At 45.9% G+C, this 23,161-nt stretch overlaps 1 protein-coding gene across 1 annotated transcript in view; it reads right to left on the bottom strand.

The window, feature by feature from the left end:
• The window catches only part of hs3st4 (heparan sulfate (glucosamine) 3-O-sulfotransferase 4), a 131,100-nt gene extending 113,397 nt beyond the window's left edge, over positions 1-17,703 (bottom strand). The window contains exon 1 of the mRNA XM_068003682.1: positions 16,843-17,703. Coding sequence (XP_067859783.1) covers positions 16,843-17,420 — 578 coding nt within the window. The 5' untranslated portion in view covers positions 17,421-17,703. The remainder of the gene's footprint in view (positions 1-16,842) is intronic.
• Positions 17,704-23,161: the final 5,458 nt, after the last annotated feature.

Raw genomic sequence — 23,161 nt, 5'->3', positions numbered from 1 at the left:
CTGTGGCCCCTAGTTCTAGTCTCTCCCACAAGGGGAAACATCCTCTCAGCATCTACCCCTTCTAGTCCCCTCAAGATCTTATATATTTCAATAATATCATTCTTCTAAACTCCAATGTATACAGGCCCAACTTGTCCAACCTTTCCTCATAAGATAACCCCCTCATTCCAGGAATCAGTCGAGTGAACCTTCTCTGAACTGCCTCCAAAGTAATTATGTCCTTTCTTAAATAAGGAGACCAAAACTGCACACAGTATTCTAGATGTGGTCTCCCCAATTCCCTGTACAACTGTAGCAAAACATCTCTACTTTTATATTCCATTCCCTTTGCTATAAATGGCAACATTCCATTTGCCTTCCTAATCACTTGCTGTACCTGCATACTAACTTTTCATGTACTAGGACACCCAGATCCCTCTATACCTCAGAGTTCTGCAATCTCTCTCCATTTAAATAATATATTGCTTTTCTATTCCTCCTGCCAAAGTGGACAAGTTCACATTTTCCCACATTATACTCCATCTGCCAAATTTTTGCCCACTCACTTAACCTATCTGTATCCCTTTGCAGCCTCCTTATGTCCTCTTCACAACTTACTTTCCTACCAACCTTTGTGTCATCAGCAGATTTAGCAACCATACATTCGATCCCTTCATCCAAGTCATTGATATAGATTGTAAATAGTTGAGGCCCAAGCACTGATCCCTGTGGCACTCCAGGGAGGGTTTCTGCCTCTACCACTCTTTTAGGCAGGGAGTTCCAGACCCCCATCACCCTCTGTGTGAAAAAAATTCTCCTCAGCTCCCCTCTAATCCTTCTACCAATTACTTTAAATCTATGCCCCCTGGTTATTGACTCCTCTGCTAAGGGAAATAGGTTCTTCCTATCCAGTCTATCTCAGCCCCTCATCATTTTATACTCCTCAATTAAATCTCCCCTTAGCCTCCTTTGTTCCGAACAAAACAACCCCAGCCTATCCAATCTTTCCTCATAGCTAAAATTCTCCAGTCCCGGCAACATCCTCGTAAATCTCCTCTGTACCCTCTCCAGTGCAATCACATCTTTTCTGTAATGTGGTGACCAAAACTGTACGCAGTACTGTAGCTGCGGCCGAACTAGTGTTTTATACAGTTCCAGCATAACCTCCCTGCTCTTATATTCTATACCTCGGCTAATAAAGGGAAGTATCCCGTATGCCTTTTTAACCACCTTATCTACCTGTCCTGCCCTGTGAGTGTTTGATGAGATAGTGTAGAGGGAGCTTTACCCTGTATCTAACCTGTGCTGTACCTGTCCTGGGAGTTTGATGGAACAGAGTAGAGGGAGCTTTACTCTGTATCTAACCTGTTTTGTACCTGCCGTGGAAGTAATTGTTGGGACAGTGTAGAGGGAACTTTACTCTGTATCTAACCCGTGCTGTACCTGTTCTGGGAGTGTTTGATGGGACAGTGTAGAGGGAGCTTTGCTGAATCTAACCCGTGCTGTACCTGTCCTTTGATGCCGACCCTAGGTACCTGAAATAGGAAGAGTTCCGTTCCTCGGCACGGACATTCTTCACCTTGACAAATTCAAAAGAAAAGCATTAAATATAATGACTATAGGAAACCCCTTCCATTCTGGGCTGTCATAGGTTAAACCCATTGCTGAGCCTGCTGCTTGACTGACTTAAATTAGAACAGGTTGAAGGCTTCAAGGTGCCAAAAGCTTTGGCTGTATCAGTTGGTGTTATCTGGCATTAGGTGAATGTTTAATCAGGCTTCGAGTGTTATGCTAAGTGAGGTTTCAGTGATTTTCACACCGTAATCTGTCCCTGCTGCATGTGTTATATTTGTCCTCAAATCTGGCACTGAGCGAGGGAAGGGAAAGGAGGAGAATGATCCACATTATATCTGAGAGTGCTACAGATACAGTTTACTGGTGTGGTGCTGTTGGGGTCTGACGGTCATGTCACACTTTGTATATTATTTCGCTCCTCACCTCCGGGAGGTGCTGATTCAAATTGGACCCTGGCCACACGATCCAGACCAGTGTGACCTTCTTCCATTTCCCACACCAGCTGCTTTGTGGTTTCTCCTGATTGAGAGTGACAATTTAGTGCTAATTGGTGCCGCATTCAGAACTGGGTTAAGCCTGACACAAGCCCACTTCACTGTAAGTCCTTGCTTCCAGCAAGTGGAGCAGACTTTCGTCCCATCAGATTGGGCTGGGCTGGGCTTGACCCAGGGTCCCAGAGCTGAAAAGCCAGCGTCTAACCCACCATCAACAGTTGCAGATGGTCAACTTGTAAAAATACAACATGGGCAATGTCTACACCAGGGGTACAATAACTCAGGAGGGACACAGCGTGAATAGGCTGTGATGAAAATCCACATTGGGACCTTCAAACACTCACACTGTAGGCAGGGATTAATTTATTTTATCACACATTTCAAATGGCATGTTTAAAAAATATATTTCTATGAAAATACAAAAAAACCTCCACAATTCCCAGACCCCGTCTATGCCTTAATTACCAAAATAACGGGAAGGTAGGGAATGAGAAACTCTTCCAATGACATGATGAGTTACCGAGCCAGACAATGTGAGGGAGCTGGATTAACAGTAGAGATACAGTCAGTAACACAGGGCGCAGGGGGAGGGGTTGCTGCGTGACAGTGTGAGGGACCTGGATTAACATCATAGAAACGTAGAAACATAGAAAATAGGAGCAAGAGTAGGCCATTCGTCTCTTCAGGCCTGCTTCGCCATTCAAAATGATCATGGCTGATCGTCTAACTCAGTACCCTGTTCCCGCTTTTTCCCCATATCCCTTGATCCCTTTAGCATTAAGAAATATATCTATCTCCTTCTTGAATACATCTAATGACTTGGCCTCCACCGCATTCTGTAGTAGAGAATTCCACAGGTTTACCACCCTTTGAGTGAAGACATTTCTCCTCATCTCGGTTCTAAATTGCATACCTCGTATCCTGAGGCAGTGACCCCTGGTTCTGGACTCCCCAGCCATCGGGAACATCCTCCCTGCATCTAGTCTGTCTAGTCCTGTTAGAATTTTATATGTTTCGATGAGATCACCTCTCATTCTTCTAAACTCTAGTGAATATAGGCCTAGTCAACCCAATCTCTCCTCATACATCAGTCCTGCCATCCCAGGAATCAGTCTGGTAAACCTTTGTTGCACTCCCTCCATGGCAAGGATATCCTTCCTCGGATAAGGAGACCAAAACTGCACACAATACTCCAGATGTGGTCTCACCAAGGCCCAGTATAACTGCAGGAAGACATCCCTGCTCCGGCACTCAAATCCTCTTGCAATGAAGACCAACATACCATTCGCCTGCCTAACTGCTTGCTGCACCTGAATGCTCGCTTTCAGCGACTGGTGTACAAGGACACCCAGGTCTCGTTGCACCTCCCCTTTTCCCAATCTATCACCATTAAGATAATAATCTGCCTTTCTGTTTTTACAACCAAAGTGGATAACCTCACATTTATCCACGTTATATTGCATCTGCCATGTTCTTCCCCACTCACCCAACTTGTTTAAATCACATTGGAGCCTCTTTGCATCCTCCTCACAGCTCACATTCCACCCCAGCTTTGTGTCGTCTGTAAACTTGGAAATGTTACATTTAGTTCCCTCATCCAAATCATTGATATATATTGTGATTAGCTGGGGCCCAAGCACTGATCCCTGCGGTACCCCACTAGTCACAGCCTGCCACCCGGAAAAAGACCCATTTATTCCTACTCTCTGTTTCCTGTCTTTCAACCAATTCTCAATCTATGCCAGTATATATATTCCCCCCAGTACCATGTGCTTTAATTCTGCACACTAACCTCTTGTGTGGGACCTTATCAAAAGCCTTCTGAAAATCCAAATACACCACATCCATTGGTTTTCCCCTATCTATTCTACTAGTTACATCCTCAAAAAACTCCAGTAGATTTGTTAAGCATGATTCCCCTTTCATTATCCCATGCTGACTTTGTCCAAACCCGTTAATGCCCTCCAAGTATTCTGTTATCACATCTTTTACAATAGACTCTAGCATTTTCCCCACTACTGATGTTAGGCTAACTGGTCTGTAATTCCCTGTTTTTTCTCTCCCTCCTTTTTTAAATAGTGGGGTTACATTTGCCACCCTCCAATCTGTAGGAACTGTTCCAGAGTCTATAGGATTTTGGAAGATGATCACCAATGCATCCACTATTTCCAGGGCCACTTCCTTTAGTGCTCTGGGATGTAGATTATCAGACCCTGGGGATTTGTCAGCCTTAAGCCCCATTAATTTCCCTAGCATTATTTTTTTACTAATACTGGTTTCTTTCAGTTCCTCCCTCTCACTAGACCCTTGGTTCCTTAACATTTCTGGCAGGTTATTTGTGTCCTCCTTTGTGAAGACAGAACCAAAGTATGTGTTTAATTGTTCTGCCATTTCTTTGTTCCCCTTTATAATTTCTCCCATTTCTGACTGTAAGGGACCTACATTTGTCTTCACTAATCTTTTTCTCTTGACATATTTATAGAAGCTTTTACAGTCAGTTTTTATGTTCCCTGCTAGTTTACTCTCATACTCTATTTTCCCCTCTTAATCAATCTTTTTGTTCTCCTTTGCTGAATTCTGAACTGCTCCCAATCCTCAGGCTTGCCGCTTTTTCTGGCAATTTTATATGCCTCCTCTTTAGATCTAATACTATCCCTAATTTCTTTTGTAAGCCACGGTTGAGCCACCTTTCCTGTTTTATTTTTGTGACAGTAAAGTTCCCCAATCTATCATAGCCAACTCGCACCTCATACTTTCATAATTTCCTTTATTTAGATTCAGGACCTGGTTTCGGATTCAACTACTTCACTCTCCATCTTAATGAGGAATTCTATCATGTTATGGTTGCTCTTCCCTAAGGGACCCCGCACAACAAGATTGTTAATTAGTCCTTTCTCATTGCACAATACCCAGTCTAGGATTGCCTGTTCTCCAGTTGGTTCCTCAACGTATTGGTGTAGAAAACCATCATGTACACACTCCAGGAATTCCTCCCCCACAGTATTATTGCTAATTTGGTTTGACCAATCTATATGTTTATTAAAGTCACCCATGATTATAGTTGTACCCTTCTTGCATGCGTCTCTAATTTCCTGTTTAATGCCCTCCCCTACATCTCCACTACTGTTTGGGGGTCTATAGACAACCCCCACCAACATTTTCTGCCCCTTGGTGTTTCTTAGCTCCACCCATACAGATTCCACATCATGATTTTCCGAGCCAATATCCTTCTTCACTATTGCATTGATTTCCTCCTTTACTACAACACTAACCCACCTCCTTTCCCTTTTTGCCTGTCCTTCCTAAATATTGAATACCCTTGGATGTTCAGTTCCCATCCTTGGTCACCCTGCAGCCATGTCTCTGTAATCGCAACGATATCATACCCGTTAATATCTATCTGCGCTGTTAATTCATTCACCTTATTGTGAATGCTCTGCGCATTTAGACACAATGCCTTTAGACTTGTCTTTTTAAGATTGCTAGTCATCTTAGTTTTATTTTGCGCTATGGCCCTATTTGTTTTTCGCCCTTGTTTTCTCTGCCTTCCACTATTGCTTCTTCCCTTTCTGTCTTTTGTTTCTATCCTTGTTTCCCCCTCCTCTGTCTCCCTGCTCAGGTTCCCATCCCCCTGCCATTCTAGTTTAAACCTTTGCCAACAGCACTAGTAAACACCCCCGCGAGGACATTGGTCCCGGTCCTGCTCAGGTGTAACCCATCCCGCTTGTACAGGTCCCACCTTCCCCAGAACTGGTCCCAATGTCCCAGGAATCTAAATCCCTCCCTCTTACACCATCCCTGCAGCCACGCATTCATCTGGCCTATTCTTCTGTTCCTATACTCACTAGCATGTGGCACTGGTAGTAATCCTGAGATCACTACCTTTGAGGTCCTGCTTTTTAATTTATCTCCTAACTCCTTAAATTCATCTTGCATGACCTCATCCCTTTTTTTACCTATGTCGTTGGTACCAATATGGACCACGACTACTGACTGTTCACCCTCCCCCTCCAGAATGCCATGCAGCCGCTCCATGACATCCTTGACCCGAGCACCAGGGAGGCAACATACCATCCTGGAGTCATGTTTGCGGCCGCAGAAACGCCGAACTGTTCCCCTCACAATTGAATCCCCTATCACTATAGCCCTGCCACTCTTATTCCTCCCCTCCTGTGCAGCAGAGCCACCTGTGGTGCCACAAACTTGGCACTTGCTGCTTTCCCCTGATAAGCCATCTCCCCCAACAGTATCCAAAGCGGAATATCTGTTTGAGAGGGAGATGGCCCTCGGGGACTTCTGATCTACCTGCCTAGTCCTGGCGGTCGCCCATTTCCTTTCTGCCTGCATAATCTTTACCTACGGTGTGATCGCCTCACTGAACGTGCTATCCACGATAATCTCAGCATCGCGGATGCTCCACAGTGAATCCACCTGCAGCTCCAGCTCCGAAATGCGGTTAGCCAGTAGCTGCAGCTGGACACACTTCCTGCACACATGGTCGCCAGGGACACCTGTAGTGTCCATGACTTCCCACATAGTGCAGGAGGAGCATATCACGGGTGCGAGCTCTGCTGCCATGACTTGCCTTAGATTTACACTGCGCTCACCTCTCGGAACTCTGCTTTTACACTGCGCTCACCGCTCGGACTCTCCTCCCACTCTCGGACGCTCCTCTTGCTTTCGGACTCTCCTTTTACACTGCGCTCACCTCTCAGACTCTCCTCCCGCTCTGGGACTCTCCTTTTACACTGCGCTCACCGCTCGGACTCTCCTCCCACTCTCGGACTCTCCTCTTGCTTTCGGACTCTCCTTTTACACTGCGCTCACCTCTTGGACTCTCCTCCCGCTCTTGGACTCTCCTTTCTCACTGCGCTCACCTCTCGGACTCTCCTTCTGCTCTCGGACTCTCCTTTTACACTGCATTCACCTCTCAGACTCTCTTCTCGTTCTCGGACTCTCTCTCGGACTCTCCTTTTACACTGCGCTCACCTCTCGGACTCTCCTTTTACACTGCGCTCACCTCTCGGACTCTCCTTTTACACTGCATTCACCTCTCAGACTCTCTTCTCGTTCTCGGACTCTCTCTCGGACTCTCCTTTTACACTGCGCTCACCTCTCGGACTCTCCTTTTACACTGCGCTCACCTCTCGGACTCTCCTTTTACACTGCATTCACCTCTCCGACTTTCCTCCCGCTCTTGGACTCTCCTTTTACACTGCACTCACCTCTCGGACTCTCCTCTCGCTCTCGGACTCTCCTTTTACACTGTACTCACCTCTCGGACTCTCCTCCCACTCTCAGACTCTCCTTTTACACGCGCTCAGCTCTCGGACTCTCCTCTCACTCTCGGACTCTCCTTTTACACTGTGCTCACCCCTCGGACTCTCCTCTCACTCTCGGACTCTCCTCCCGCTCTCGGACTCTCCTTTTACACTGCGCTCACCCCTCGGACTCTCCTCTTGCTCTCAGACTCTCCTCCCGCTCTCGGACTCTCCTTTTACGCTGCGCTCACCTCTCGGACTCTCCTCTCGCTCTCGGACTCTCCTTTTACACGCGCTCACCTCTCGGACTCTCCTGTTGCTTGCGGACTCTCTTTTTACATGTGCTCACCTCTCGGACTCTCCTGTTGCTTGCGGACTCTCCTTTTACACTGCGCTCACCTCTCGGACTCTCCTTTTACACTGCGCTCACCTCTCGGACTCTCCTTTTACACTGCGCTCATCTCTCGGACTCTCCTCTCGCTCTCAGACTCTCCTTTTACACTGCGCTCACCTTTCGGACTCTCCTTTTACACTGCGCTCACCTCTCGGACTCTCCTTTTACACTGCGCTCACCTCTCGGACTCTCCTCTCGCTCTCGGACTCTCCTTTTACACTGCGCTCACCTCTCGGACTCTCTTCTCGCTAGAGATACAGTCAGTAACACAGGGCACTGGGGGAGGGGTTACTGAGTGACAGTGTGAGGGAGCTGGATTAACATCAGTAGAGATACAGTCAGTAACACAGGGCGCTGGGGGGAGAGGGGTTACTGAGTGACAGTGTGAGGGAGCTGGATTAACATCAGTAGAGATACAGTCAGTAACACAGGGCACTGGGGGAGGGGTTACAGAGTGACAGTGTCACTGGATTAGCATAATGGCAATAGAAAAAATGGACATAAATAACATTAAGATAGAAACAGAATCCATATGGATTCAGACAAACGATAAGTAGGGATCGATCACGTTAATAGGTATATTCTACAGATCACCTAATAGTGAAAGGGATGTGGAGGAAGAAATATGTAGACAAATCTATGAAATAAGTAAAATCATTGAATAATAATCATGGGAGATTTCAACTACCCCCCAAATAAACTGGCAAGAACAGATAGGGAAAGGGAAAAGGGAATGGAGATTTTACAGTGTGTACAGGACTCCTTTCTTACCCAGTATGTGAGAAGCCCAACAAGAGAGGAATCACTGCTGGATCTAGTAATGGGAAATGAACCAGAGCAGATAAGAGAAATAAGCGTAGGGGAACATCTAGGCAATGGTGATCACAGCATAATAAGGTTTAAAATAATGATTGAGAAAGAAATAAGGACAAGACAAAGACCAAAGTAATAGATTGGAAAAAAGCTAATTTTGAGGGGATGAGATTGGAACTAGGGATGGTGAACTGGGAAAAATTTCACAGACAAAGAAATAGAACAGCAGTGGGTGATATTTATAACGGTGATCAGTAGAATTCAGGAGAAATATATTCTTGTAAAAAGTAAGAACAAACTAGCCAATAATGAAACACATGGATGAATAAAGAGATCCGGGTAAAATTGAAACTAAAGAAAAAGGCATACACTCAATACATAGACAACAAAGGAGAGGATGATAAAAGGGAATACGAAGAGGTTAGAAGAGAAGTCAAAAAAAACAATTAGGAAATCGAAAAGGAACTATGAGATTAAATTATCAAGGAATATAAAAAGAATAGTAAAGTATTCCACAGACACATAAATAACAAAAGAAAAATCAGGATAGGGATAGGGCCACTAAGGGATACACACGATAAACTCACAGGTCATGACAGTGAAATGGCAGAAATATTGAATAGTTACTTTGCCTCCTGTTTACCAGGTGGGCAGGACATTAGAAGAAGAGATCAAAAAAGTTATTAAAACATTTTAGATAGAAAGGGGGAAGATAATTGATAAACTAATCAAACTGAGGGAGGATAAGCCCCCTGATCCGAATAGATTGCATCCGCGAATATTAAAAGAAGTTAGGGAAGAGATAGCAGAGGCACTATTACATTTATATAAAAATTCATTAGAAGAGGGAATAGTGCCAGAGGACTGGCGGACAGCTAATGTGATTCCTATATTTAAAAAGAGAGATAGAACAAGTCCAGGGAACTATAGACCAATTCGCTTAATATCAGTGGTAGGAAAAATAATGGAATCTTTACTCAAAGATGTAAGAGAAAAACATTCAGAGAAAGAAAATATAATAAAGAATAGTCAGCACGGATTTCAGGAGGGAAAGTCATGCTTGACCAACTTTATTGAATTCTTTGAAGAAGTAACAGAAAGAGTAGACAAGGGTAATGTAGTAAATGTAATATATTTGGATTTTCAAAAGGCCTTCGATAAGGTACCACATGTAGCCTCATGACTAAGGTCAGAGAATGTGAAGTCAGGAGACAAGTAGCAGAATGGATAGCAAACTGGCTACAAAACAGAAAACAGGGAGTAGGGGTTAAAGGTAGCTACTCAGACTAGCAAAAGGTAGGAAGTGGTGTTCCACAGGGATCGGTACTGGGACCACTGTTGTTCACCATTTACATAAACGATTTGGACTCAGGAATTGGAAGTACAATTTCAAAATTTTTGGATGACACCAAATTGGGGGGTGTGGTTAATACAAAGGAAGAATGCAACAAAACGCAAGAGGACATTAATAAACTTGCAGAATGGGCGTGTAATTGGCAAATGAATTTAAATATAGATAAGTGTGAGGTGGTGCATTTTGGTAGGAAGAATTAGGAGGCCACATACAACTTGCATAATAAGAGTCTAAATGGGATAGAGGAGCAAAGGGATCTGGGGGTACAGATACACACATCACTAAAAGTAGCGACAGAGGTTAATAAGGCCACAAAAAAGGCAAATCAAGCACTGTGATTCATTTCTAGAGGGATAAAATTGAAAAGCAAAGAAGTTATGTCAAGCTTGTATAGAACCTTGGTTAGACCACACTTGGAGTACTGTGCACAGTTCTGTTCTCCATATTACAGAAAGGATATAGAGGCATTGGAGAGGGTGCATACAAGATTCACAAGGATGATACCAGGACTGACAGGATATCCTTATCAGGAAAGGCTGAATGGGCTGGGACTCTTTAGAAAAGAGAAGGCTGAGGGGTGACCTGATACAGGTTTTCAAGTTATTGATAGGGTTTGTTAGGGTAGACGAGGGACGATGTTTCCATTTGTGGGTGAGTCAAAAGCTAGAGGCCATAAATATAAAATAGTCGCTAGTAAGTCCAATCGGGAATTCAGGAGAAACTTCTTTACCCAAAGAGTGGCTGGAATGTGAAACTTGCTATCACAAGGAATTGAAGCGAATAGCATAGCTGCATTTAAGGGGAAGCTGGATAAACACATGAGGGAGAAAGGAATTGAAGGATATCCTGATAGGGTGAGATGAAGTAGGGAGGGAGGAGGCTCAGGTGGAACATAATCAGTTGGGCTGAATGGCCTGTTTCTGTGCTGTAGTTTCGATGTAACTTGATGTGCTATCAGTAGAGTTACAGTCAGTAACACAGTGCGCTGGGGGGAGGAGTTATTGAGTGATAGTGTGAGGGAGCTGGAACATCAGTGAAGATACAGTCAGTATAGTTTTATATGCTATATAGGAGGGTGAGAGAGATGTGCAAAGTCTCCCCAGATAGGGACCAGTTTTCAAGTCTTAATAATTACCAAACAAATATTTGGAGTGGAGATCTGTAATGGTAAAATCACCAATCTGAAGCTCCCAGTGTTGAGCTGGACTCAAAACATTACCTGGGTTGAAAAATCAGCACTGCAGTGTTGTAGCTCTATCTCTGACCAGCAGTCCCTTTGCTCTTGTCCCGGGGTGTTGGATTAAGTGAATTTACCCCGTGAGTACGTGTACATTAGAAGTGATTCACTGTTGTCTGATCTCCTGAATGCAAACGACTAACAGCTGCTGGATTACTGTGTAACTGTTGAGTATGGGGAGCGAAGCACATAATATGAAGTGCATAGAGGCAGCAAGCTCTGCAATGCATGAATGCCACCTTTAGTTAAGTGAATGTAAGGTGATCCCTCACAGCTCTGTGCATTTTGGGTTGAATTTAGTAAAAACACAGTAGGAGCAGGAGCATGGCATTTGAACAGAAATAAAAGAGCAGCTTGTCACCTGATAGGCTATCGTCTCTCACGCCCAGCCGGCAACCTTACTTTCTCCGCAACCTTCCTCGTCTCTCTTCAGTTCATCAATACTACTCAAGTCAGTTCTCCTCTGAACCTTTTTCTCTTGTTCCATCTTAGCTCCAAATACAACGTCATGCAAACTCTCCCTCCTCTCTGCATCCTCGCTGTATTGAAACCAAGACTCATCGCGCCATCTCCTGCTCTAACTCATTCTTTCCCAGGTCCTCAAAACTGTGGCACTCCTCACCTCCCTCAGCCTTCCCTTTCTCCTACAATCTACAGTTTTGAAAACTAAAGCGTGGGGTCACTTGAGTCTACCAACTCTCCTGCCTCAGATCCTGGTCTCGTTGCTGTGTGGACCAGGGTGGTAATTCTCTGCATTCCCTTCCAAGGACAGTGACAGACTACGTGGGTGTAACTATCCCAGCATTCATAATGGTTGAGACAGTCCTCTATGAAAACCATAGTGCTTAGAGTGGCACCACTGTGAATGCAGGGATAGCCCCATCTCCATAAAAGCAGGAGAAAAAAACACTTGCAAATCGCACATCCAACTCTGGCTGAGAAGAGAGTGAGGGAAATGAAAGAGACAAAGACAGGGAAAGAGGATAGCAAAATGGAGAGGATATACTGATGTCCTTGGCCAATCTATGCGACCCCTATGACACGTTGTAACCTGCTACATTTAGCCAGCTTTATGTTTTTAACATGAGGCGATGCCTCGGGTGTGCAAATTGTAGCTGAGCATATCACCCTGAGAGTTGCCCGAAGTTCACTGCTCGAACCGTTACGTAAAGCCATAGAGAACGGACAGTGTAGATTGACCAGGATGATGCCAAGGATGGGAAATTATAGTTATAAGGAGAGACTTGAGATACTGGGGCTGTTTCCACTGGATCAAAGAAGGCTGAGAGGAGATTAAACTATGGATCTTGGTGGTGTCCTGCACTCTTAGAGCTTGGAATATTCACCTACATTTTTCAGTTAAAATAAAATCACCCTTCCATATTTTTTGAGAGTTACAGGATTTGCCTAGATAACATATCTTTACACTGCTTCTCCCAATTGAGTTAATTAGGCAAATAATTAAATATAAAATGGCAAAGAGCGAGATATAGCAGCCTATCTCTCTCTGTGTGCCTTTCCAGCACTCTGCAGCTACCTTGCTGTGTCAGTCAAGAACAGATATTTCCATTCTGCCCCATTCATGCAAAGACTTCCCTCACAGCAATCAACCACAGTAAACACATGAATGAAGCGTGACAGTCAGAAAAAGTGGTGAGTTGTTTCTAGAAAGTTCCATCTTCCTGATCTCCTGAGTGATACTGCTTCCCATGAACCACAGCTTGCAATGACCTGACAACTAGGCCCAAATCACCATGACAACAAGCTGCTTTTTTTTTACAAACCTAAAACCTGTGATACTCTCCTGTTACAGTTCGTTGTGGACTTCTTAATAACAAAAGAAAGAACTTGCATTTGTATAGCGCCTGCCATGTCCTCAGGACATCCCAAAGAGCTTCACAGCAAATAAATTATCAAAATCTTCTCTCTGTTCATTGTAATCCACAGCAACCCAGAAGCAGGGAGGTTAGTCCCCGATGATGATAGACATGTCCTGATTCTCTGGACCATAGTTTCTGGACACTTGGATAAAGTCGCAGTCAGTCCAAGGGCCAGTGAGGAGTAACCCGTCCCCTCAACGGGTCAGTGAGGAGTAACCCGTCCCCTCAAAGGGTCAGTGAGGAGTAACCTATCCCCTCAAAGGGTTAGTGAGGAGTAACCTGTCCCCTCAAAGGATCAGTGAGAAGTAACCTGTCCCCTCAAAGGGTCAGTGAGGAGTAACCCGTCCCCTCAACGGGTCAGTGAGGAGTAACCCGTCCCCTCAAAGGGTCAGTGAGGAGTAACCTGTCCCCTCAAAGGGTTAGTGAGGAGTAACCTGTCCCCTCAAAGGATCAGTGAGAAGTAACCTGTCCCCTCAAAGGGTTAGTGAGGAGTAACCTGTCCCCTCAAAGGATCAGTGAGGAGTAACCTGTCCCCTCAAAGGGTCAGTGAGGAGTAACCTATCCAAAGGGTCAGTGAGAAGTAACTTGTCCACTCAAAGGGTCAATGAGGAGTAACCTATCCACTCAAAGAGTCAGTGAGGAGTAACCTAGCCACTCAAAGGGTCAGTGAGGAGTAACCTGTCCCCTCAAAGAGTTAGTGAGGAGTAACCTGTCCTCTCAAAGAGTCAATGAGGAGTAACACAACCCCTCAAAGGGTCATTGAGGAGTAACACAACCCCTCAAAGGGTCAATGAGGTATAGCCCCTCCATTGAAACAACAACAACGAAAACTGCATTTTTATAGTCCCTTTAACGTAGTAAAACATCCCAAAGTGCTTCACAGGAGCATAATCATTAAAATAATTGACAGCGAGCCATAGAAGGAGACATTAGGACAGGTGACCAATAACTTGGTCAAAGAGATAGGTTTTAAGGAGCGTCTTAACGAAGGAGAGGCGGAGAGGTTTAGGGAGGGAATTCCAGAGCTTAGGGCCTAGATGACTGAAGGCACGGCCGCCAATGGTGGGGCAAAGGAAGTGGGGGATGGACAAGAGGCCAGAGTTGGAGGAGCGCAGAGATCTCGGAGGGTTGTAAGGCTGGAGGAGGAAACAGAGATAGAGAGGGGCGAGGCCATGGAGGGGGTACAAAGATGGGGAGGGGCGAGACCGTGGAGGGGGTACAAAGATGGGGAGGGGCGAGGCCACGGAGGGGGTTACAGAGATATGGAGGGGTGAGACCGTGGAGGGAGTTACAAAGATAAGGAGGGGCGAGGCCATGGAGGGGGTTACAGAGATAGGAAGGGGCGAGGCCATGGAGGGGGTTACAGAGATAGGGAGGGGCGAGGCCATGGAGGGATTTGAAAACAAGGATGAGAATTTTTAAATCTCTCTATCTCCCCCTCTCTCTTTCTCTCTGTCAGAGCTCTCCTACTCTTTTTCTCACAGTATCTTTCCCTCTCTCTATCTCTCTCTGGCTCCCTCTCTATCTCTCTATTTGTCTCTGTCTATCTCCCCCTTTCTCTGTCTCTCTTGCTCTGTCTCTCTGTATCTCTCTCTCTGTCTCTCTTGCTCTGTCTCTCTCTCTCTCACTTGCTCTGTCTCCCTCTCTCTCTCTCTTGCTCTGTCTCCCCCTCTCTCTCTCTCTATCTGTATCTCTCTCTTTCTCTCTTGCTCTGTCTCTCTCTCTCTCTGTCTCTCTTGCTGTGTCTCTCTCCCTCTCTCTCTCTATCTCCCTGTATCTCTCTCTGTCTCTCGTGCTCTGTCTCTCTCCCTCTCTGTCTCTCTGTATCTCTCTTTGTCTCTCTCTCCCCGCACCCATTAAGCCGTGTGTTGGGTCACATATTTCTGGATCCGACTCTAAGGTTGGTCCCGGGGATGAGGGGGGATTGGAGAGACGCAGGGCAGGACCTAGTGCTGGGAGCCGAAGCCACGTCTTTGAATGGAGGGTGGGCATAACTTCACTCCTACACGTGCAGAGTTTGCGAGGGTAGGACCTGCACTCGGACACAGGCCCAGGAACACATCACTCCCTCATCTGTCAGAACACAGAGTATTGTACAGGATGGAACAAATTAAAAGGAATGGAGACAGAATTTAAAGGCATGGTCATAGAATCACAGAATCATACAGCACAAAAGGAGGCCATTCAGCCCATCGAGCCTGTGCTGGCTCTTTAAACGAGCTATCCAATTAGTCCCAATCCCCTGCTCCTTCTCCACAGTCCTGCAATTTTTTCCTTTTCAAGTATTTATCCAATTCTCTTTTGAAAGTTACTATTGAATCTGCTCCCACCATTCTTTCAGGCAGTGAATTCCAGACAGTAACAGTTCAATGCAAAAAAAAATTCTCCTCATCTTCCCTCTATTTCTTCTGCCAATTTTCGTAATTCTGTGTCTTCTGGTTACTGACCCTCTTGCCAGTCGAAATGGTTTCTCCTTATTTACTCTATTGAAACTTATCATGATTTTGAACACCTCTATTAAATCACCCCTTAACCGTCTCTGCTGTAAGGAGAACAACCCCAGCTTCTCCAGTCTCTCCACACATGAGGTGTCTTTCTTATTTCTTCCGTTAACAGACACACAACACAAAGCTTGCTGTGTCCTTCTCGTGATGTCATGGTAAAGATCACACAGTGGTCTCCTCCCACAGTAAAATAATGCTGAACACTTTTTCCACGATATAACTAATAGATAATATATTTCAAAAATCTATCTTGAAAATTCACAGAATCTGTTCGGATACCAGGTGCAGAAGGATGAGTCCATCAGACTGCTGATGTTGGAGCATCTCAGTAATAAGATGCATCTCCCCTGATGACCCTGGATTTGTGTCTCGGTGCAGAGACCAGAGATTTCTGGGCTTTGAGAGTTGTAACTTCCCTCCCTCTCCCACTTTTCATTTGGCTAAAGAAGTGGCAAAAGAGGGCGGGGGTGTTGCAAAAATGTGGCTTTCTGTCTAATATTCTCCCCCACTTTAGATGAAAACAGGGGCACTACAGCATTAACAATATACACAGCATTTAAAGATCCCAGCACAGATCATTCTTAACGCATTTCTCTTTTGCCAGTGCGACCGATTTACATTGATCTTTTCGAATTGTGTGGAGCCCAGTGAGTGAACACAGGCTGTGCTGGAGTGGGTTTCAATAACTTAGAGCAGAAACATACATGTTCCTAACACATCTCCTGCCAATCAGATGGATGCACCGGTATCGTGTGAGCAGAAATTGCGCCGGACTCGAGCAGCATAAATCTCCCTGGGAGTCTCCCGTCGCACCAGGGCAATCCAGATCCAAACAATATTACGCATCTCCTACCAGTGCGGGCAGTTAATGTCGCATTACTTACTGCCTTTTAAGTAAAGGGTATGTTTGCATTAAGTGGACTGAGGTGTCTCTTTCTACTCCCTGCACGAAAACAACCCAGAACTCCACGTTTAAACGCGTCTCCTGCGAGAGTGGAATGTTTCTGCAACAGATTATGCTCTGAGTCATGACTCATAAAATGCATCGTACTCGATGGGCACAGAGCGGAACACACATCGCATATCTGCGACCGTTAAATGTTGCATTAACCTGCGACCAGGATTTGCATTAGATGCAGTGTGGGTGCGTTTAAATGAAGCTTCAGGCTTGATGATACATTATAAGTCAACTGTGCACAGCCAAAACATCTTAACCCATTGGGTGCCAGTAGAGCTGTTGTTGCATGGATTGGATTGGATGGGATGATGCATTCATATATTTTGGGGATGTGGGGTAGCAGAGTGCTGGGACCCCCTCCCCACAGTGTCGTCCCTGGGAGATGCCTCTTACCTGTACCATTCCAGTCCTTTCTCATAGTGCCTGTCGAAGAAGTGAGGCTCTACCCCGACCGCTCTGACGTCCGGGTGCACCCGAATAGCCTCCAGCAGAGCCCGGGTGCCTCCCTTCTTCACCCCGATGATGATAGCCTGGGGCAGCCGCTGGAGCCCGAAGTCCGGGGTGCTGTTACTCCGGCTCAGCTCCTCGTCCGTGGTGCTAGATTCCTGCGCTTCCCTCTCAAGCCAGCTCTGCACGGTGTAGACCTCGGGCGGGCTGTCCCTCCAGTCGCCGGTTGTCCCCGCAGCCTCACCCGAGAGCCTGTCAGAGCTGGCTGTCTCCACCCTGGGGCTGGGGCTGACCCAATCCCTGGGAGATGTCGGGCGCTCCCCAACTCTCTCTTGCTTCTGATCGGTGACCAGGGGCCGGGATTGGTACAGGTAGCTGGTGTCGTGCAAGGGGAATTGGAAAGAGGTGTAACAACTCATCAAAGTGTAACAGACATAGGTGAGTGAGAGGGACAGAGTGAAGGCAAAGAGCAGCCGCTGAGATACTTTATATTGATGGACTGTTGGGCTGGACCAAAAAGCCATTTCTCACAGCAGTGCTGTTCAAAGGACAGTTGAGAGACATCTTCTCACTCCAAATGTTGCATGAACCTTTGCAATAAACTGTCCCCATCTAATCCTGATGGAACGAAAGGATCTCTGATTTATTTTACTGCAAGGCACATTCTACTCCGAGTGCAGCAGTTCACGAAATCAAATGCCCATTGCATTCCGAATATTGATTCCCCTTTCCTGTCTCCGGCTCCTTTTTCCAGATTATTATTATATTTTTTTCTCACAAATTGCTGCCTTGATCCTGCTGTTCTCGCTCCGGTTGCATCGCCGAGCACAGGGTCCATCTGCAAACATCAGCCACAAACCCCCTGAACACAGGAGAGACCCTTGTTTCATATCGAAAAGACTCACAGAATCAGCCGGCTCCGGAGTCACCCCGCCTTCCCTGGAACATCAGCAACCATCTGAGAGAAATCCTGCAAACCCCTTCCTTCAGCTCAATGACCAGTCAATGATCGCTCACCAATACAATCCCGTCAGCACCGGCAAACCAGGTGAGCGGCGACTGCAGCTCCTCGTCAGCACCGAGTCTCCTGGAAAGTGCAGTGTAGTCTGTCCCGGCTGCCAGCCTCCCCCCCTCCTTCCCTCCTCCTCCTCCTCTCCCTTCCTCCCCTCTCATCCCATCCTCTTCCCCTCCCCTCCACCTCCTCCACTCCTCTCCCCTCCTCCCCTCCCCTCTCATCCCCTCCTCCTCCTCTCCCCTCCTCCCCTCTCATCCCATCCTCCTCCTCTTCCCCCTCCCCTCCCCTCCTCTCCCCTCCTCCCCTCCCCTCCTCCTCCTCTCCTCTCCTCCCCTCCTTCTCCTCTCCTCCCCTCTTTCCTCCTCCCCTCCCCTCCTCCCCACCTCCTCCACTCCTCTCCTCCTCCTCTCCCCTCCTCCCCTCTCATCCCCTCCTCCCCTCTCATCCCCTCCTCCCCTCTCATCCCAATCTCCTCCTCTCCCCTCCTCCCCCCTCATCCCCTCCTCCCCTCTCATCCCCTCCTCCCCTCTCATCCCAATCTCCTCCTCTCGCCTCCTCCCCCAACTCCTCTCATTCCCTCCTCCCCTCTCATCTCCTCCTCTCCCTTCCGTCCTCCCCTCTTCCACTCTTCTCCCCTCCCTTCCTCTCTGCCCCCACCCCTCTCTTCCTCATCCCCCCACCCCTCCTTGCCTCCCCTCCCCTCTTCTGTCCTCCTCTCCCCTCCCATCCTCCCCTCCCCATACCTCCTTCTCTCCCCCTCCCATTTTTCTCTCCCCTCCCATCCTCAACCCTCCCATCCCCTCTCCCATCCTCCCCTCCCATCCTCCCCTCCCCATACCTCCACTCCTCCCCCTCCCCTCCCATCCCATCCTCTCCTCCCATTCTCCCTCTCACCTCCTCCTCTCCTCTCCCTTCCTCTCTCCTCCCCTCTCCCATGCTCCTCTCCCCTCCAGTCCCCTCCTCCCCCTCACCTCTACTCCCAGCCCTCTCATCTCTCCTTTCCTCCCCTTCCTTCCACCTCCCCCTCACCTACTCCTCTCCTCCCTTCCCCCCATCCCCTCCCCTCTCCTCTCCTCTCCCCTCTCCCATCCTCCTCCCCACCCATTCTCCTCTCTCCTCTCCTCCCCTCCTTTCCTTCCCTCCTCTCCTCCTCTCCCCTCCTCTCCTCCCCACCCCTCCTCTCCCCTTCACCTCCCCTCTTCTGTTTTTCTCCTCCCCCTCCCCCTCCCCCTCCTCTCATCCCCTCCCCTCTTCACCTACTCCTCCTCCCATTTCCTCTCCTCCTCTCCCTTCTCCAGCCCTCCCCATCTCTCCTTTCCTCCCCTCCTCTCTTCCCTCTCCTTCCCTCCCCTCCTCTCTTCCCTCTCCTCTCTACCTACCTTCCCCTCCACTCTCCTCATCTCTGGTCTCCTCTCCAACTCAGATCATTGGAAATATCCCTGTTCTCCTGTAGTTTCTCTCTCAGTTTATTGGGAATATTCCTACTCTTCTATAGTTTTTTCTCAGATTATTTGGAATATTCCTGCTCTCTTGTAATTTCTCTCTGATTATTGGGAATGTTCCTGCTCTCCTGTAATTTCACTCTAAAATTATTGGGAATATTCCTACTATCCTTAGTTTTTCTCAGATATTGGGAATATTCCGGCTTTCATGAAGTTTCACTCTCAGATTATTGGGAATGTTCCTGCTCTCCTGTAGTTTCTCTGTCAGATTATTGGGAATATTCATGATCTCTTTAGTTTCTCTTTAAGAGTATTGGGAATATTCCTGATGCCCTGCAGTATTTGTCAGGTTATTGGGAATATTCCTACTTTCCTGTAGTTTCATGCTTTGATTATTGGGGATATTCCCCCTCTCCTGTAGTTTTTCTCAGATTATTGGGGATATTCCCCTTCTCCTGTAGTTTTTTCTCAGATTATTGGGAATATTCCTGCTCTCCTGTTTTTCTCTCTCAGATTATTGGGAATATTCCTGCTCTCCTGTTTTTCTCTCTCAGATTATTGGGAATATACCTGCTCTCCTGTAGTTTTTCTCTCTCAAATTATTGGGAATATTCCTGCTCGCATAGTTTTTCTCTGTCAGATTGTTGGGAATGTTCCTGATCTCCTGTAGTTTTTCTCAGATTATTGGGGATATTCCCCCTCTCCTGTAGTTTTTTCTCAGATTATTGGGGATATTCCCCCTCTCCTGTAGTTTTTTCTCAGATTATTGGGGATATTCCCCCTCTCCTGTAGTTTTTTCTCAGATTATTGGGGATATTCCCCCTCTCCTGTAGTTTTTTCTCAGATTATTGGGGATATTCCCCCTCTCCTGTAGTTTTTTCTCAGATTATTGGGAATATTCCTGCTTTCCACTAGTTTTTCTCAGATTATTGAGAATATTTCTGCTCTCCTGTTTTTCTCTCTCAGATTATTGGGAATATTCCTGCTCTCATAGTTTTTCTCTGTCAGATTGTTGGGAATGTTCCTGATCTCCTGTAGTTTTTCTCAGATTACCGGGAGTGTTTAGGCTGTCCTGAAGTTGTTGGGAATGTTCTTTCCGCGAGCTGACAGATCCCCGGCTGTCTTCCAGTTTTACATCCCTATTAGTTTGTCTCACTTGCATCAGTAAAGTTGCCTCACCTTTTCCTTCAGATGTATCATCATCTCACAGTCTTTTAAATCGGGGCTTGTGTGCTACATCTAACAAACCCATATCGACAGACGACCAACGATGAATAGTTTAATTGTTCCTTTATTTTAGGTTTTGCACGAATGTTGGCAATTCACAGTCACTTCAGTTTTCTGCCAGTGTGTTTTTAAACATGTTGTTTGATGGTAAATGCAAATTATTATCTCACATTCTTATTGAGGAAAGAGAGAGAGAAACTAAAAGCTATAATGCTGCAATAATTTGAGAAATCCACATTAAACCATTCTGAATCTCTCAAGATCTGCTTTTTAAAGTTTTATTTAGGTAACTGAAGTGGGATGATGCGAGATTAAACAATCTGTCAAGGCTGACATCCTCGATTTGTGTTTAAAAATGTAAAGTTTTTGTCGATAAATGCAGCTAAATATTGTGCTGATACCAGCCTGGCCCCAAACTGCTGGTATATGGGCGAGGAAGGGATTGAGAATAATAGGCAATGGAGACACACATTAATCTCCATTTGTTCTCTCACCTAGCTCTGTATCCCCTCACCTTTTTTCTTCTTACTCTCCTCTCGCTTGTCTTTTCCCCTTTCTCTTCTTAATCTCTTTTTCCTCCTTTTTTTGTTTTCTCTCCTCTAACCTCTTGCCCCATCATCTCACTTACTTACTTTCTTTCTCCTCCTCTTTTTTCGATATTCTTACCTTCTTTCTCTCTTCCCTCTCCCTCAATAACTTGTCTTCCTCCTTTCTCTATGTCTGCCTCTCTCCCTCGTATATTCTTATACTATATTCCATTTTAGATTATTTCTATAATTTAAAAAAACTAAAATTGAAAGACTGCACTAAAGGTTGACAGTATATCTGTACAAAAGGTTACTACAGCATTCTCTAAAGCCAGCTGGCACATGTTTACATTTAGATTCTCTTTATCACCCCAACTGGAGACTCAGTTCCCTTTTTACGCCTTGCTAACCAAAACATATTCAGCAGGGCTAGGGACATCTCGATAGGAACTGGTACTGAAGGTGGGTAAAGGATTATAGAATGCAGGTGCCTATGGAGTAGTGTTGCTGGAAACAGTATAAATGGTGTAAAATCATAGCCATAGGTGGGGAGTTGTAATCTCGGCGTTGTTCATGAGTATGTAACACTTAATCTGTAATAAATGGCTAGTGTTTGACTCTATGTCCAATAATTCATCCTTGGCAGATAGGCACAGGACTGCAGCCTTTGTCTACATTATTACAAAATTCACATTCTTAACACTACTGTACCCCACCAGTATACAAGCTGCAGCCTGACTAGATCACTGTACAACTTCAACATGACGGCCAATACAGCTCAGCATTATGTTTGTTTTGCTGATTTCTGTTCTGCAGATCCTGGATTCTCCTTCTTCTATCTCCCTCTTTCCTCCCTCTCCTTTCTTATTCTGAACCTTCCTCTCCTTTCTGCCTCTCATAATTTGCTTTTTCTCATATGTTCCCCATCTTTTCTCTCTTTGTTTCTCATTTTTATCTTTTCTTCTCTCTTTCCCTCTCTTTTGCTTTTTCCTTTCTTTTTCCTGCTCGCCTTTCTTCCCTCTTATTTCTTTCTCTTTTTCCTTTTTCTCACTCCCTCTCTTCCTTAGCCTTTCCCTTTCTTTCTCCTCTCTTCTCTCTTTCCCACTCTCTTTTCTTTCCCTCTCTCCTTTCTGTCTCGTTCTCGCCTTTGCACTTTTGGTAACCAAATGCAAACAAAGCAAAGCACCACCAAAATAAATCTACTTAAAATAACATTTAAAGGAGTGGAGCAGTTACCATCAGTAAAAGGTTGTTTGCTGCCCCCATCTGGACATCATGAGCATTTAATGTTGTTAGGCTTTAAAAATTAAAGGGAGTTAAAGGGATCCCTGAGCAGCTCCTTTAAGAAAAGAAAGAGCTTGCATTTCTAAGAGCGCCTCAGGACGTCCCAAAGTCCTTTACAGCCAATTAACTACTTTTGAAGTGTAGTCATAATTCTCTGCGCTCCTCCAATTCTGGCCTCTTGTGCATCCCTGATTTTAATCGCACCACCATTGACGGCCGTGCCTTCAGCTGCCTAGGCCCAAAGCTCTAGAATTACCTTCCTAAACCTCTCCGCCTCTCTCCCTCTCTCTCCTCCTTTAAGACACTCCTTAAAACCTACCTCTTTGACCAAGCTTTTGGTCACCTGTCCTAATATCTCCTTATGTGGCTCGGCATCAAATCTTGTTTGCAAAAATGTTCCTGTGAAGCACCTTGGGATGTTTTATTACGTTATAGGCGCTATATAAATGCATGTTGTTGTTATTGTAATGTAGGAAACGCAGCAATTTGTGCACAGCAAGGTCCCACAAACAGCAATAAGGTAATGGCCTGGTAATCCATTTTTGTGATGTTGGTTGAAGGATAAAAATTGACAAGGACAATTCTCCTGCTCTTCTTCAAGTCGTGCCATGGGATCTTTCACATCCATCTGAGAGGGCAGATGGGGCCTTGATTTAGCATCTCACCTGAAAGACAGCACCTCCAACTGTAGCACTCCCTCAGTATTGCACTGAAGTGTCAGCCTAGATTATGTATTTCAGTCTCTGGAGTGGGACTAGAACCCTCAACCT

This window comes from Heptranchias perlo, chromosome 22, assembly GCF_035084215.1.
Source record: "Heptranchias perlo isolate sHepPer1 chromosome 22, sHepPer1.hap1, whole genome shotgun sequence".
Classification (NCBI taxonomy): domain Eukaryota; kingdom Metazoa; phylum Chordata; class Chondrichthyes; order Hexanchiformes; family Hexanchidae; genus Heptranchias; species Heptranchias perlo.
The sequence above is the reverse complement of the archived record's forward strand: the minus strand, read 5'-3'. Positions and strand labels throughout refer to the sequence as shown.